This window comes from Caloenas nicobarica, chromosome 2, assembly GCF_036013445.1.
Source record: "Caloenas nicobarica isolate bCalNic1 chromosome 2, bCalNic1.hap1, whole genome shotgun sequence".
Taxonomy (NCBI): domain Eukaryota; kingdom Metazoa; phylum Chordata; class Aves; order Columbiformes; family Columbidae; genus Caloenas; species Caloenas nicobarica.
Window position 1 is genome coordinate 72,717,073 of NC_088246.1, and position 16,421 is coordinate 72,733,493.

Sequence of the window (16,421 nt, forward strand, 5' to 3'; positions counted from 1 at the left end):
AGCACGAGCTGCAATTGTACGCGAAACGCTGCTGCTTGCCACAGATTTTGAAAGCCAGCTACTCTGCTTCGTGGGAAATATGACCCACCCAGCTCGGCCTTGGCCACTGGGTGCCGGCTCGTGTGCAGCCAGGATGGAGTCTGGCGGACTCACAGTCTGCCATCCCTGAGGGAGGAACAGAAGCCAGTCACGGCACCGAATACAAAGGACCCTCTATCCTCTCGCCACCAGGCTGAAAGGGGCAACCCAGCAGACGGCGAAGAATGGAAATGGGTTACTGCTGGGGGTGGCAGGCAAACACACCCTCACCCTGCCCCACCTTCCCAGGTGCCTGTATGCGACAGGCATGAGGCCCTGGAACTGGATGGGCAAGCAGATGATGAGGACCCTTCCAGGGTCCTTACTAAGAGTCTTACACTAAGTTCACCAGTGACACTAAACTGGGAGGAGCTGTTGACACTCTCGAGGGCAGAGAGGCCCTGCAGAGGGATCTGGACAAATTGGAGAACTGGGCAATCACCAACCACATGAAATTCAACAAGGACAAGTCCTGGATTTTGCACCTGGAACGCAGCAGCCCTGGCTGTACATACAGACTGGGGGACGAGATGCTGGAAAACAGATCCGTAGGGAGGAATCCAGGGGTTCTGGTCGATGGCAAGTTGAACATGAGCCAACAGTGTCCCTGGCAGCCAAGAGGGCCAACCATGTCCTGGGGTGCATCAAGAACAGCATTGCCAGCCGGGCAAGGAAGGTGATTGTCCCGCTCTGCTCTGCACTGGTGTGGCCTCACCTGCAGCACTGTGTGCAGCTCTGGGAGACACAGGATAAAAAGGACATAAAGCTACTGGAGAGTGTCCAGAAGAAGGCTACAAAGTTGGTGAAGGGTTTGGAGGGGAAGGCTTATGAAGAGTGGCTAAAGTCACTCAGTTCATTCAGCCTGGAGGAAGCTGAGGAGAGATCTCATCATGGTCTACAGCTTCCTCACAAGGGGAAGAGGAGGGGCAGGTGCAGATTTCTTCTCTCTGGCAACCAATGACAGAACCTGAGGGAATGGCAGGAAAATGTGCCAGAGGAGGTTTAGGTTGGACATAGGAAAAGGTTCTTCCCCCAGAGGGTGGTGGAGGCTCCCCAGGGAGGTGTCACAGCCCCAAGCCTGACAGTGTTCAAGAAGAGACTGGACAACACCCTCAGACACACGGTGTGAACTGTGGGGTTGTCCTGTGCAGGGACAGGAGTTGGACTTGATGATCCCTGTGGATCCCTTCCAACTCCAGTCATTCTATGATTCTATGAGGACCTTTCGGGCCACAGCTCCCTGATACATAATACACATTCCCTTAACCCTTCTGAGTTCCAGCACACTGCCAGACAAAGAACATGCCAACAGAGGGAGGTACACCACAAAGAGTATGTGCACAATACTTTGACAATGACCCCAAAGTGACCACATTATGGCCCCAGCCCATCCTCTCCCAGCTGTTAGGGTGTCTTTGCTACCCACGTTAAAGGAACATTTGTATTATCCATTTCCCACTGTGGAATCTGAAAAGCCCTGTGAATAGAAATGCAGGAAAATAAAGCCCACATCTCCATTTGTAAAAACCAGGATGCTAATCTTGGTTTGAGTTCTACTGATGAGAGGTCTTCTGCCTTTTAGGTGACTTCTCCCCCAAATTTCCATAGCTGTACATCCCAAGAGGTCTCGGACATTAGCACCAGTTAGTTCTGCTGTTCACTCCTGGATGCTGCTCTGTCCACCCCGAGGTCCATGCCATCATTCCTTTAGCCCTAGTCCAACATTGCTGCATGTCACCAGAAGCCCTAGACCAGATACTCACCCATCTCTTCCCTGCTACACAGGCAGTCTGTGAAGCAGGGTGACAAAGTCTCCATCCTGTCCAGCTTTCAGAGGTAACACTTTATGGATTAAGAACACTGACAGGGATAAAGGAGATGCTCAAAATGTAAGAGCTTCTGATCTACATGAAGACTACAGCTAGTATGTATGTCTTTAAGGTTAAGTATAAAACCCAGCATATTTACACTGCCAGCTTCTACTCTAATCCCATGTAAAAAAATCTTCATGTATAACCCAAGCAAGGTAAAACACCACTTGTGTTTTACAAAGATGGTGTGTTTACATTGCCTAAATGACACAGAACTCCAAGGAGAGCACACAATTCCCTGTGGGGAAGCAGCAGTATTGGCTAAACCCACCTTTGGTGGAACTTCAAGCAGAGCAAGGTTGTGCAATGGCACCTTCATTCATTCCACTGGAACAGACCACACAGCATTTCCTTGGGATCGGCACCAAAGTAGAAAAGCAAGCATGTCTGACAAGCATCTGCCGCCAGTAGCCTGTCACCAATGGTTCCCATTTATATTAAACCCCCAAACACAACTCAAACTGTTTGAAGTCAAAAGACTCAATTGCTCAGGTTCCATAATGCCATGGCATTTGACTGTACTCAGTCAATAGCACATTTTTAAAAGTGAGAAGAGTAGGGCAATAGCAAAACAGCCAATTCACTCAAGATTAAAGAGAGTGGTTTTTTTTCAAAATCTTCTTTTAATCTCCTATTGTTCAATTAAAAAAAAAAAAAAACACCACCACAAACCAACCAGGATTCAACTTATGCCTTTTACTTAACAGAAGCAATCAGGGAACAAGCACATTCTCTTTTCCTTCTGTACATCTTCATTTCCAGACTAAAAGAACTTCCTACTTTACCAACATAACTTACTTTTAGACAAACTAAAGAGTCTAGTCAATCTTAAAAGTATCAAGAACAAAGGAGGGAGGATGTGGTCAGATTTTTGCTGGGTTTTTTTAAAGTTTTAAAATGAAATTACAACTTTCAAGGATAAGGCAGAAAAACCGCCTTTAATAACTACTGCTCTGAGATACACACTAACCTGTTCTTTAAGATAAAGTCATCTGTAGGTATTATGCCAGCTAGAATGTGACTTCAGACAAGTCTTCTTTTGTAATGTTTCACACGCAAACATGTATTATTCTACATGCAAAATCCCATTTAAAAAAGTCAGAAAATATTCATATCAAGTCTGGTTACTTTATTTTTCATCTGTGCAGTCACTTAAAAGAACAGTTAATGATGCAAACAGACAACCACAGAAGCTTTAGGTACAGTATCATCACACTGACAAAGCAAATGACCACACTGAACACATTCTTTATGTTGGTCATTTACAAAACAAAACAGAAGTGCATACACAGGTCTAGTTCAGTGTAAAACCTGATATTAAGCAGCAAGTTGCTCACAAATTGCAGCGCAGTATATGGCATTTACTGCAAATAGCTACAGCAGCAGTGCTTAGTGGATGAACTGCATAGAATTAGCCTCATGGGCAAACGTTAAAACACCACAACAACCACCTTAGTGGCTCCCTAATCGGTCTGAATGATGCAATTCAGCATGAACAAAATTGTTTACACTCCTAAAATTTTAGCAATAGCATTTTTTTCCCCCACCAGTCTACACTGTGTTTGTCCCAGCCTTCATTGCAGTAACTGTTTTCAATTAACTGTCACATACAATATCGGAATTGCTGCTTATTCAAAGTTACACAGCCCCTGCAACAAAGGTGATATGACTATATTCAAAATAAGAACCCAAAATACATTCAAGAAAACGGCTGCAACAATAAGGCAATAAACAGTTTTAAAAATAGATCCTACTAAACAAAACAAGACCATGTAACCTGTTGGCTCCGTAAGGTTTCAGACTTGAATGGATCAATTCAAAGTTAAGTGCCTACCCACCGGTAACATTTCAGGAGTACATCAGTAAAAAAATATTCAAAGACATGAGTATATTGGACTGCCAGCAATCACAACTCAGGTCTTATCACAAATACACTTTCATACATACAGCTTCGATTTGACAGGTTTGCATGAAGTGCCCCATACAAAGATTTTACTACAGACTCCTTCAGGAAAAATTATGCATTGACAGAAGACATCAGCATTACAAAATTCTTCCAAACCGCATAATATAAACCTTTGGCCTGCTACTATGAAGATCATTGAAGTTATGCACTAGGCAGACAGCATTATTGGCAGCTATGTCACAGCAACATTAAAAAAATAGCATCAGCTGTTTAAAAAAAAAAAAAGAGACTGAAAATAACTTTGGGGAGTGAAATGTACATGTACATACAGCAAGGAAGGAAGAAGGAGGTTGTTTGGCTAGAGCAGATGAGCTACCCAGAGGTTCCACATACATCTTTTTGCATATTTGATCCGTGTCAGCATTCAAACATTTCCTTCATTGACTTGCTCCAGAGTCTTGATTCTTGTACCTTTAGAGCTAGTCCAATTAGCCATTTATATTGCTGGAGCTTCACATTTCTTCACAGCTATTAGAAGCAGAGACCAAGTTAACTGTCACTTATCTCAGCCAGGGATACTACAAGCATCAGCCTTTTGCCATCTTCTGTGCACTAAAGTCTATGTAAAAGTGAAGTGCAGTGGAGTGTCAATATCCTACATCAGTGTATATATATACAAAAAAATCTTTATTCATAAGCCTGTATTAGCAAAGCTCAAGACAAAGATGCTAAAGATATTTCTTAAGAAAAGTGTACCAGCACTTGGTTAGCACTGCTAAACTGAACATCTCATCATGTGAAAAGACATACAGACACAAGAATATTGTGACATTAAGTTGTGCAAGGCAAACAACTGAAAGCAGCAGGGAGCAGAATCTGATTGCTTTTGCTGAGTTTGAAAAAAAATGCAAATTTTACCAATTAAAAAAAACACATTCCCTTGCCAGCAGACAGGAGGGAGGGGAGGAAGGAGACTATCAGTATTTCTACATGTGTTTAAAGGCTTTGTGCCTAATCATGCTTGTAAAATGTAACCCTGTAGTACAAAGCATGCTTATGCATACATGCTAGTGACCAAAACAAAGACTTTTAGACTCCAAAGGAAAGTCAGGGCTGATCGTGTATAGTTTAATACGGAGTCGTCCAAATCATCTTAGGAAGTGAATGCTCGCATTAGCTTTTCAACAGTATTCACAGGTGAAAAATTAAAACATAAAGGCACTAAAAGAGTGCTCTTTTCCCAGATGTAGGCCTAGTTGACAAAAAACTCCATGTTGCTGTTATTTTAGCCATATAGGTGAACCAAACCACAAATCTGGAAGTCATAGGTTTAAGCTTCATAACAGCTGAAAGTACAAGACCAATTTCATAGTCCTGTTTAACAGTTTTTATACAGGGAACAATGATCCAACCACCACCACACATCCAAGCTCTGGGAGAAAACTGAAGTTGTTCATTACAAGACATCATGGTAGTTCTCTCTCATACACATGAGAGGTGGCACATCCATGCTCCTCCTCTTTTCAAAGATCTCATGCATCAATCTTCAGAGCTATTAGATAAACAGAACTGGAGCTCTTCATCCTGAAGTGCCATGTCAAAGTAGCTGTATAACTCATTCTCAAAGAAAACAGGACCAACTGCTTATTACAGTAAAAATCAGTAAGTCCTCCAGCAAACATGAGGTACCAAATTCATTGCTGTAACACTATCAAAGTGTTACAGTGACGTCTACCAAATTGGTCAGAATGCCTCACCTGGTTCCAGGAAAAGAAGTTATGTCAGGTATGATCTGCCTGATGTAAAGGTGTACAAAGTGAATTAGAGACGTGCTTAGTATCCAAAACCCAAAGATGACGCTTCAGAATACTAAACAGCAAGTACACCTCTTTACCATGAGAGTGGTGAGACACTGGAACAGGCTGCCCAGAGAAGCTGTGGATGCCCCATCCCTGGAAGTGTTTAAGGCCAGGTCAGATGGGGCTTTGAGCAACCTGGTCTAGTGGGAGGTGTTCCTGACCACGTCAGGGGGTTGGAACTAGATGATCTCTAAGGTCCCTTCCAACCCAAACCATTCTATGATTCCGTATAACCCAGGCACCTTCCCAGCTCCAACACAAGTTGGACTTAGAGTAAAAGGTTCAGGAAAAACATAGAGAAACCTAGCAGGACTGTTTAACCTGTAACCCTTCTTATGCCAAAACCCAAGAAAACAGGTCTTACCACCTGATTCCTTTTTTTACCTTTTTTTTTTAAAGGAGATAAAACTCTAATATTGATTTTTCATATTTCATTTATACTTTATACATATATAAGAATGTAAATAAAAATCTCACTTTAGAATACTTTCTAAAGCAGGATATTTTTTCAACCGTTTTTCAAGTTCACATGCATTCTCAAGGTTGAGAAAAAAATATATATATTCATGTATAGCTAAGGAAATAAAACTCAGTTTTACTATATGTAGTTACAGTGCTGTAAAGAAAAAATAATTTAGAAACCATTTCAAGTCTGAAATGTTTACTATGTTCAGACTAATGCAAAGGCTAAGCCTGTGGTCCAGGACCTGTTTTTAATCTGTGTGCAGAGATAGGAGCTACAGCAGCTCGGCATTTTTCTGATGGAGATTTCTCTCCACCACTCCTTTCTTCCAGTATTCTATGACTTGCTGCTGAAGCCCTCCCTGAACCTCTACCAAAGTAGCGTATATTGGTAGCTCAGAAGTAAAGGTCCATGGGTATGAATATCACCTCTTAAGTCAGTTTTTCAGTAAGATCAAATAACTGAATGACACAGTGCAGAGGTGCTTAACCACTCATAGTTAGTCAGAAGTTCAATGGAGTACTTTAAGTTGTGTCTTCTGTAGGTGCCCTTCGCTGTCGAGCAGATTTCTGTCTGCCTCTCTGAGGTGAAGGTGGAGTCTCTTCAGCTTCAGTCTCTGAAGGCTCGTTGTCTCCCTGTTGGGATCCTGTATCACCTATCAGTTCTCTCAGGAACTTGAATTTAGACAAAAACAATTGCCAGACCACGTACCAGCCTGCAGGAGGAAAAAAAAAAAAGGCACTGCTCAGTTACTTCATAGAAATTGACAGTCAGCTCTCAGGCAAAGTATACCAGAAAAGGAAAAAATTCAATCACCTCCCATCTTCTAATTGCCAACTCTCAACCATGACAGCCCTCCACAACACACCAACTCCTTTCTGCAGCCCTATAAATACCGATTCAACTTGAAAAGTTTGTCCTCATCCAGAAGCAAACATTTAAGCTCCAGTCAAGGACCTACAGGTTCAGAATTGTACTGCCACAGCAAGCAGTAGGTACATGATCACCACTGCACACCCGACAGTCTTAACTCAGGAGAAAAGGAATTGCTGTGGTTATACATATAGTCAGAATTCATTACACCAGTACTGTAAAAAGGTAGCACTAGGGTTTCTACCCTCACTCAGCAAAGACATTGTTAAAAAAAATTAACAGCTGCATTACATAATTATTATTATGCACACTTCTGGAGATTTTGAAATTAATACTGTGTTTTACAATAAATCCCATTCTGAAATGCACAAGGTCTTCCTTATGTTCACTAAGAGATCACATCCCCCAAGTTCAAGCTGTTCCCTTACCATGCCCAAATCCCATTAAAGTAAAATTAATGTTCTTTAGTAAATTAATGTTCTTCTCCACTGCTAAAATGCTCAAAGTCCTAAAACTATGCAAGTAAAGAGTTGAGATGCTCACATCTCTAGAATATCTCTTAAAAAATTTAAGATCCAGGTGCTCAAGTGTTTCAATAACAGGCCACCAAGGAACTTAAAAGAGCAGATATAACTCTATCCAAACCTAAAACAGAATCTTCTTTTTAAAAGGTCTCCCTTATCTAAGCACTTAGGGTCAAGAAAGACTGGAGTTTTACCCGGCTGAGAACTAGTGATATCCCTTTCCCTCTAGCTAACCAGTCAAGTGTCATCATCCATTAAATAGGAATGTAACTTGTCTGTGAAGCACACAGTTAAACAGCATAAAATTTAAACAGGAATTTGAAAACATATGCTATATAAGCATCACTTGCAACACCAGAAACTGTCTAGTGTAGAGCTATAAATTAATACTCCCATTCTGTGTTCAGAAGATCTTGCCAGCTATTTAAGCCTATACCGCTGACCTATGCAAACATCAAGAGCCCTATTTTACAGAGCCAGGGAAATCCATCCTCCCAGTTACACCACTGTCAGCAGAAACAGACTTCTGAGTGTGGACAACACCAGCACATTGCGGAAGGGGAATAAAGACTAATAAGTGGCACTTGTGTAACCACAGCACCACTATTGTTCTTCCCCTTCTGTAATCAGAGCCATGCCGATATGAGCAGCCATTGCTCAGGACAAAACAGGATCCCACCCTCTCCCTCTTCCCTCCTGACACTTTTCACACCCTGCAGACTTGTAATTTCCGTAAATTCTCTGCTGCTGAGGAGAGTTGGAGGAAAACTTATGACAACGTTTTTATGACCTAAATTACTTCCCAAAGCCTATACCAAATAATTCCTTTTCCATTAAAGCCTCAACCTTTAAATGACTTGTGATCAAATTGAAACTGATGTCACACATGTGCATTAAATCCCTCTGCACCTAGAAAAATCCTCAATGACTGATGTCCACAGAATATCACAAGCCACTTAAAAATGTCTTCAATTCCCCAGTTTGTTGTCAGAGACAAAATTCAAGACACTAGACTTAGAAGTGCATGAAAAGCATGCAGTACATTCTACTAAATCCACTTAAGCATATGGGGGGGGGGAGGGGCGGAACTCTCAGCCACAAATTGGTTGGGGTTTTGTTTGGCTTTTCCTTTTTTTTTTTTTTTTAAAGTTGGTTGTTGAAAATCCTACCTAAAACACAGTTACTGTGCAACAGACAGAGTACTTCCAGAGAACACCACGGAGGGGGAGGAAGAGACAAATATTCAGGGCCTTCCCAAAAGAGTTATAGGGCACTTCGGAGAAGCTTGATTTGAATATATTTGGTATAAATAAATACTTCATTAAGGGAGGAATTTTAACTTAAGGCAGATAAAATGGACCACATGCTTCCTCTATCACTACAAACAGGCCACTTAACACACAGAATTACTATTGGGAGGGGTGGGTAAGAAATACTAAAGAATATTCACAATTTATTCTCACTCTCAAGAAAAGCAGCATTATTTTTTTCCATGTTTTGTCTGAGTTAGAGCACAACGATCTGAGTATCCAAAATACCGAGTACCATAAACAGATTTAAGAGCTCTCTAGCTCAAGACTACAAACAAGACAGTGTAAATTATCCACCAACAACAGCAGTTATAGTCCACAACCAACCAGACCAGCAATAATAGCCAGGTGAAACAAGCCACAATGCAGTACATTGTGATTTTCTTTTCAATCGGCTTAGCTGATGATATGATAATAATGGGAGCATAACCAGGCTGGAAAACTAGAATTTCAAAGCCTCACGAGATCTCCCAGCCTGTACCAGGGGCATTTAGGTATACGGTAATCAAAGTAGAAAGATTTACTTCTTTCTGTTGTTCTAGTTACAGTGCCATCTGGGATGGAAAGTTAAATAAAATAAAATCTCCCAAACAAATACACTTGTCTGAATCAAGTTAAGACTGCCTCTTCAGATGAGACTCGCTGTCGCCTCACTGTTGCTAAACACTTAAATAAGAATTTCCCGAGAAATAACCAGGCTACTAAAGAACAAGTTATTCTGGGTAAGAGAAACTCTCTCCAGCAACAATATCAACCGCACGCACCACTGAACAAAGCCACACACACAGATAAAGCCTGGAGGCAGATTCACAGGACTGAGTTACTTCTGAATCAGAAGACGATGCATCTTCTATTAATTTCACAGCCTCTTAAGAACATTGCAAAATGGTAACACTTGACATCATGACATACTAAAGAACTATAAGTTGTGTAATAGTGTATTTTTTTTTAGGAAAAAAAGTAATTGTAAAGTAATTTAAAATACACAAAAAAGTGGGCATTTCTGTGCATTCATGTCTTTATACAGCTCATTTCAGCTTTGCAACTATTTTCTGCAGAGCTCTTCCTGGACAGGAAACTGACACCACCTGTTCATATCTCAAATGCTTCCAGTTTGTTCAGACAAGCCATTCTCAAAGAAGTCCTACTGGTTTAACTTCACCACACACAAAATGTTTGATTTGAATCAGTCTTCCAGTGCTTAGTTTGTTTAGCCATCCAATTCACTTTTTCTAATCATTCATAGCTCAACTGAACCTTTGGAAGTCAAATAGTGCACCCACAATACATCTTCAGCAAACAAGCAGAGGTGACACGCAGACTAAAATATATATACAATATTTCTGCATTAATTGGTGAAAGAAGTTGCCTCTCGAAAAAGTAAACCAAGTCCTACAGTACATCACTGCAATGCAACGTGGGGGCTGCAGCAGATACCTGAATCCAGAGAGTCAGGAAATCCTCTCCACCACACACACAGTATTTTGCATTTAGGCAGAAAAGCAGCTCCAGCTCCCAGCCTCTGCAGAGTTTAGTACTCACTAAAAGCTGGGAACTTTCTCACCTAAAATGCCACAGTCAGGTGCCATCCAAAGACATTTAAGCTACGTTTGGCACTGTGCCATCAGTATGTCAACCCCTTATAAATCATCGTGCAACATGTTTGTGAAGATGGGACCATGACTCAAAGCCTCTTCTACTGACTCAGAGAGAGACGTATATAAAAATCTGTGTAATATCAGGATGTTATACCATTTTTATGATTTGACTATGTTTCATTAAAGCTACCTCTTATTTCCCACATCAACTCTTTGTTTCTTTCCCCTTTACAAAGAACTAAGTTATCTGGCTACAACATTACCCCTCCCTCAGAAGGTGAGGGGTGTGAGTGTCAGGTCTGTGCGTTTCATTCACCTTATACTGGCTTGTATGCAAAAGCTAACAGAGGGTTTTCTGTATTGGAGCGCATTTTCCTCTTCCATTTGAATCAGAAAAAGCAAACAAAACAAAAAACCCAGGGTTAATATAGAGTGTCAGGGTAAAGCAACCTGATTTTTCTTATGTGAAATACAAGTGGAACCAAGAAAGGATGGAAGGTGGCATGGCAACGGCACAAGACAAAGTCTGAAGATGTGGCTTCTATTTCTGACCCTACTATAGACTTCTACACAGTCTTGCAAGATTGCTTTACCTCTGTGTCCCTACTGATTTGAAAATAGGATGCTACTACTCCAGCACACGAAGACTAATTTAGAACTGGGTTATGACCAAGGTGAATCTTGTCTGTATTCAAATGCTGAAGCATCCATCACAGAAAATCTTAAGCAGGTATAGCTGGAGAGAGAGAAAAAAAAAAAAAAAGAAAAAAGGAGCGTGGAGCTCTAGATGCTAACTTGAGATTTTGGAGAACAAGGTTCTACTCTGACCTTTATGCCAGATTTCTTCTGTTACCAGTGACAAGTCACTTTAATGCTGCACCATTTTTAAGATGCAGATCATGTACTGCCCTAGTGGACAGCTTTGCTATGGAGATCAGTCAGAAGAAGGCACACACAAATCTCATACTGGAATAACAGCAGACATCAGGTGACACGGTGCTTGGGTCTGCACAGCTCCTTAAACCTGGTCCTATTTAATGCAACACTCTACCACATGCTGCTTGCTGACTGATAGCAAGGAAACCTGCTCTCTTCCAGTCTTCCATTTATAACAGTTTCAAAACTCAACTTCAGATTAAACGGTATTTTCTCTTTATTGCTGGTCTAACCATGCATGACTTTCCTTATTTTTTGAACTATGAGATTCACTCATTTAAGGTAATTACAAAACTGTTTAAACAAAGCATTAAAGAAAACTCATTCAGGCAGGATTTAGGGCTCAAATGTTTTCCCATCTGCAACTGAATTCAGACTTGGGAAGGAAATCACACACTTGTTTCAGCACTTTGAGTTACATGATTTTTGTTTTAAGGTCATGTCTCTCAAACCACATCTCACTAGCCTCTCTTGCCAAATGAGATAAATGCTTCCATCTGTTCCCTTGAAGGCACTTCTGCAATTTCACATGGCTCCATGCATTACTACCTGGGAAAAATAAAACAAATACACAGAATAATAATAACAAATACACTATTAGAGTTCACCTTGGCTAGTATTTTATCCTATATCCTTGACTAAGCATGAGTTCCTCCCATCTGCAGAGGAACATGGAAAACACAAAAGCAGCAATAAGACCACCAGAGAGAAATCACAGGAATGAAATCAGAAAAGGTGGGAATAATAATAAAAAAAAAGGTTAGAAGCAAGTTATCTCCGTCCCACTTTTAAAGTGCAACTGAAAAATTGCTGTTTACAGCCCCTCAATGGTTTCTATGTCAGATGTGATCAGTTTACTAATAGAGATGTTGCTAGCTGCAAGCCTTCTGTGCTTCCTAACAAATTCAGATTAAAACTGAAAGTAGCCATCACAAGCATACAGAAGCGTTTAAAAGAAAAAGAAATCAGGTCATTTATTTGAAGTACTTTTATAAACACCTAATTTATGCATAAACAGTTGCTTTTCATATGGCTAAAGAAATGGTCCAAATAACTTCCAATAGTTTATGCTTTGAGTTTTTTCTCTTCACTTTAGAAAAGTGATAAAATGTATTTTTTTCCCAATATTTAAGCTCTGATAGCACATGTCACATCAAATTTGTTATAAGCAGCAGAAATCCACATGATCCTAGGATGTCTCCTGGATGTTTAAGTCTATTGTTCTCTGCAAGCATTCACACCATGAATCCTTTGTAAGCCACTCCAAATCCAAGTTACAGCTCTTTAGGTTCTTGACCCTGTAATTACTTTCCATAAGGCTGTGTCAGTACCTCTCATCGATGGCTGTAAAATATTCTTATCATCAGATCAAGCTTAGTCAAGATTATATCCACTCATTCTTGTGTCAGGTTTGTCCATTAATTCATGTGTCTCACCAGCTGGCATTTATTCCTATCCTGTCATACACAGCCCTCAGTCTCCCTGGGAGTCTAACAGGCTGTGAAGAAGAGAGATCTGTAGGTAAGAAGGTGGATAAGAAACTGCCTATCACTGGCACAGATAAACAATTAAATTTGAAGGAGCATGTACTCAATTTTCTCTAGCTGTGTTCTTGACACTGTTTTCCTTGAATGTTTTCCATTAATAATCATGGCACGAGAACCAAGAAGTGTAGCAATATTAATTAGTAAATGCTGTACAACAGAAAAAAATCATTATCAATACTGGAAATCATTATCAAATTCTATTGAGTCACTTCTAACAGGGTAACTATTCAAATCCTCCCCAAAAAACAATGAACATGTCAGCTTCCTGTGTTCAGTACTTTTGGAATCTAGTGACTTTTAGCACTCACTTTATAAGCTCTGATACTGTTGAAAGTGAAAAAAAATAAATAAGGATTCAAAGCAAAGTATTAATTGAATCCAAGTTGAATGTACAATACAGAACTCCAAGCAGCTAAGTATTTATAAGTCACTTAAAAACAAAGTCATTTATTAATTCCTTTTGCTCTCTTGAAGCAAGAAAGCACTAGAGAGATGTTTAAGTTAGCAAGCAAAGTTAGAGATCCTAAGCATTTCAATTCCACTTGTGACATACAGATAAAAGCAGGAAGGTCTGGAGAAAGTGTTTCTGATTTTGAACAGCATGTCACAAAATAATTTTGATCTTTCAACATGAGAGGAAGCAAAGATCTCATATGCATACTCTGAAAACAAAAACCCTAGCAAGTACCATATTTCATCTTCTAAAAATATGAAAAGTGGCCAGACAACACCTAACGAGCATATAGAAACTTGCATAAATAGCCACTTAGGTCAGCTTTTAGTATGTGACAATGGAGAGTAAGGACGCACAGGAAAAGTGAACAATACCAGGAAAAGTGTACAAGGTGCACCCTTGCAGTCCTAGTTATCTGTATTTCATAAGTTTCCTTACCTGAGTCTTAGTGATACGGGTTAAAGATGTTGACCTTTCTTCCACAAACTTTAAATGATTAAAGTTTCAGCATCCAAAATATTCTTTGTTAATGAGGTTGCAATTTATTTCCCCATTGTGTAAAAAGAAAACATTTTGTTCTAAGCCTGTTGCTCAATCATTTAACTGTATGTTCTCCAGTTCCTCTGCAACGACAACATTTTCACAACCATTCCCAGTTCACCTTTTTCATTCTGCTCAGTTTTATAACCATCACCCATCTATCTTCCAGGCTAGACCGATCTAACCTATTTAGAGTTTCTTCACGCAGAAATCGTTACATAGCTCTCACCATCCTATTTTGTAAAAAGAAACTAGGCTTATTTTTTTAAAATAATGTAATACACTTTAACAAGAAAATACACTGTTTGAGACACAGGTATGTGGTAGATCCCTGCAGCAATATAATGACATCTTTTATTTTATTTTAAGCTTCCAGTGTTTAATTTACCTATTTGCTTGCTACGAGGCATTAAACAGAGATTTTGGAGGACTGCTCACAATTCCTTCAGCTAATCTTTTTTTGGGGGATACTAACAGCCCAGTTCAAAGCCATCGTATTTCCCCACAAAAATTATGCATGCAACCATTTCACACTTCAAATGTGCATTACTCCATACGTGCTAATACTGGATTTCACCTCCGACATTACTATCCAGACCCTTGATATTGCAAAATCTTTTCACAGCGGTTTGCCATTTTGATCACAATCGACATTATTATTACGTTAGCTGACTCTTCACTTTGCTCCCGTGGTTTTCACAAATCATGAATCCACTTGGAATTTGCTTATTATCTCACAAACCTTTCACCACAGACTACGGCATAGTTTGAGTTTCGTGGTAGTGAGTTTTGAGGTGGGTTTTTTGGTTTGTTTTTTTTTTTTTTTTTTAGAGCTCTAAGTTGAGCACATTGACCACAACAACCTCACGCACTACCCTACTGATTCCTTCCGAGAACTCGAACAGACCTGCAAGTCGTGCCTCCCATTGAAATAACCCTTTTCTCTGAATACACATAAGAAAAAACCTTCAAGGAGCTGCTTGCAATCTATTCTAGCAAACAGATGTCAAAACCTGAGAGGTACCAGCATGAAGTTTACTTCTTCTATTCAGTGACATTTCGGACCCATGTACAGAGTCCGTTCGCTAAAAAAAACACAGAAAAGCTGTCAGCTTCAGATTAGTCACCGAATTATGCTCTGGGAGTATTTCACGGCTGAAAATTATTAGGAAACAAAGAGAAAAGGGGGCGCTGCGAACCACACACGCTTCCCCACAGCCCGGGGCACGGTGCCCTTTCATTTCCTTCAATCTGAGCGAAGAGGAACCACCAGAGATTGAGAAAGCGGGGGGGAGGGAAGGAAGCAGGGTGAGGATGTGGGACAGGAGCGATGCCGGCCAGCCCTCCGGCACCTTCTCGCCCCGCACGGAGGGCGGCGGGCGGGACTCACCGCACAGCATGAAGAGCAGCACGCAGGCCAGGGTGGACACGATCACCAGCAAGGTCAGCCCGATGCTCTGCCACATGGTGCCGGCCGCCTCCCCCTCGCCGGCGGCGGGGGCCCCCTCCTCAACGACGCCTCCCCGCCACGGCAGCCGCTCGGCCGGCCTGGGCCGAGCCCCACCGGCGGCCTCCCCTGCGGGAGGGACAGCAGGGGCGGTCGCGGCCCAGCCGGCCCCTCGGCGGGTCACCCCGCAGCGGGCCGCCGCGGGGCTGAGGTGAAGGCAAGCGCCCGCCGGCGGCTACATGGAGGAGGAGGCCGCGCCTCGCATCGCTGCCCGCTACCCCCGGGGAAGGGAGGGGGCAGCCCCGCGGCCCAGCCGGGAGGACGAGGGCAGCCGGGCTGAGCCGGCAGCAGCACCGGCGCCGTCTCCTCCCGCCGCTTAACAGCCCGGCGCGAAGAGCGGCCGTGGAGAGACGGGGCGGGCCTCCGAGTGCGTCGTGGTGACGCAGGAGCGCGGCGCATGCTGGGAGTTGTAGTTCACCTCCTCACGCCCCGGCGGCAAGAGCGGGGGGTCGCCACCCCCAGCGAGGACAACAAGTCCCGGCGTGCCCCGCGCGGCCCGGCGTGTGGTCCCCCGCCCCGCGGGACGCTGAGGGGCGGCACTGAGGGCAGCGGTGGCGCAGGGCGGGAGGCGGGGTGGTCCGAGCGAGTGCCGGGCCAGGCTGCGTGAGGCCGAGCGGGGAGAGAGGGGCAGCCGGTGTGGCAAAAAGAGATTGCTCCCCGTGCAGTGATTGATCTAGCTCAGTCCTAATGATGGGGCAACCTCACCTCTTGTTCCTCTTTCTCCCTCTTGACATTACTGCCATGGTTTCCCCCCGGGTTGACGGGAAAGGGGACAGAAGAGCCACCGGCCCTTGGCCAGGGCAGCGTTTCTACATCTGCGCCAGCCCAGCACGGTTCAAATTCCACATGACCTTGGCTCTTGCTCTCTGTTGACGTTGTAGCGACACATCAAAGCTGGTCTTCCCCTCTTAAGAGAAATCTGAGGAAATAGTAACTTCCAGGAGTCGTGAGATTA

At 42.4% G+C, this 16,421-nt stretch overlaps 1 protein-coding gene across 1 annotated transcript; it reads right to left on the minus strand.

Moving 5' to 3' along the window:
* Positions 1 to 2,678: 2,678 nt before the first annotated feature.
* On the minus strand, positions 2,679 to 15,805 carry SMIM13 (small integral membrane protein 13). Its single transcript, XM_065628616.1, has 2 exons — positions 15,350 to 15,805; positions 2,679 to 6,892 (listed from the first exon to the last, which is right to left on the minus strand). The coding sequence occupies exons 1-2, from the start codon at positions 15,423 to 15,425 to the stop codon at positions 6,702 to 6,704; spliced, it is 267 nt and encodes an 88-aa protein (XP_065484688.1). The 5' UTR covers positions 15,426 to 15,805; the 3' UTR covers positions 2,679 to 6,701.
* Between the last annotated feature and the right edge of the window lie 616 nt (positions 15,806 to 16,421).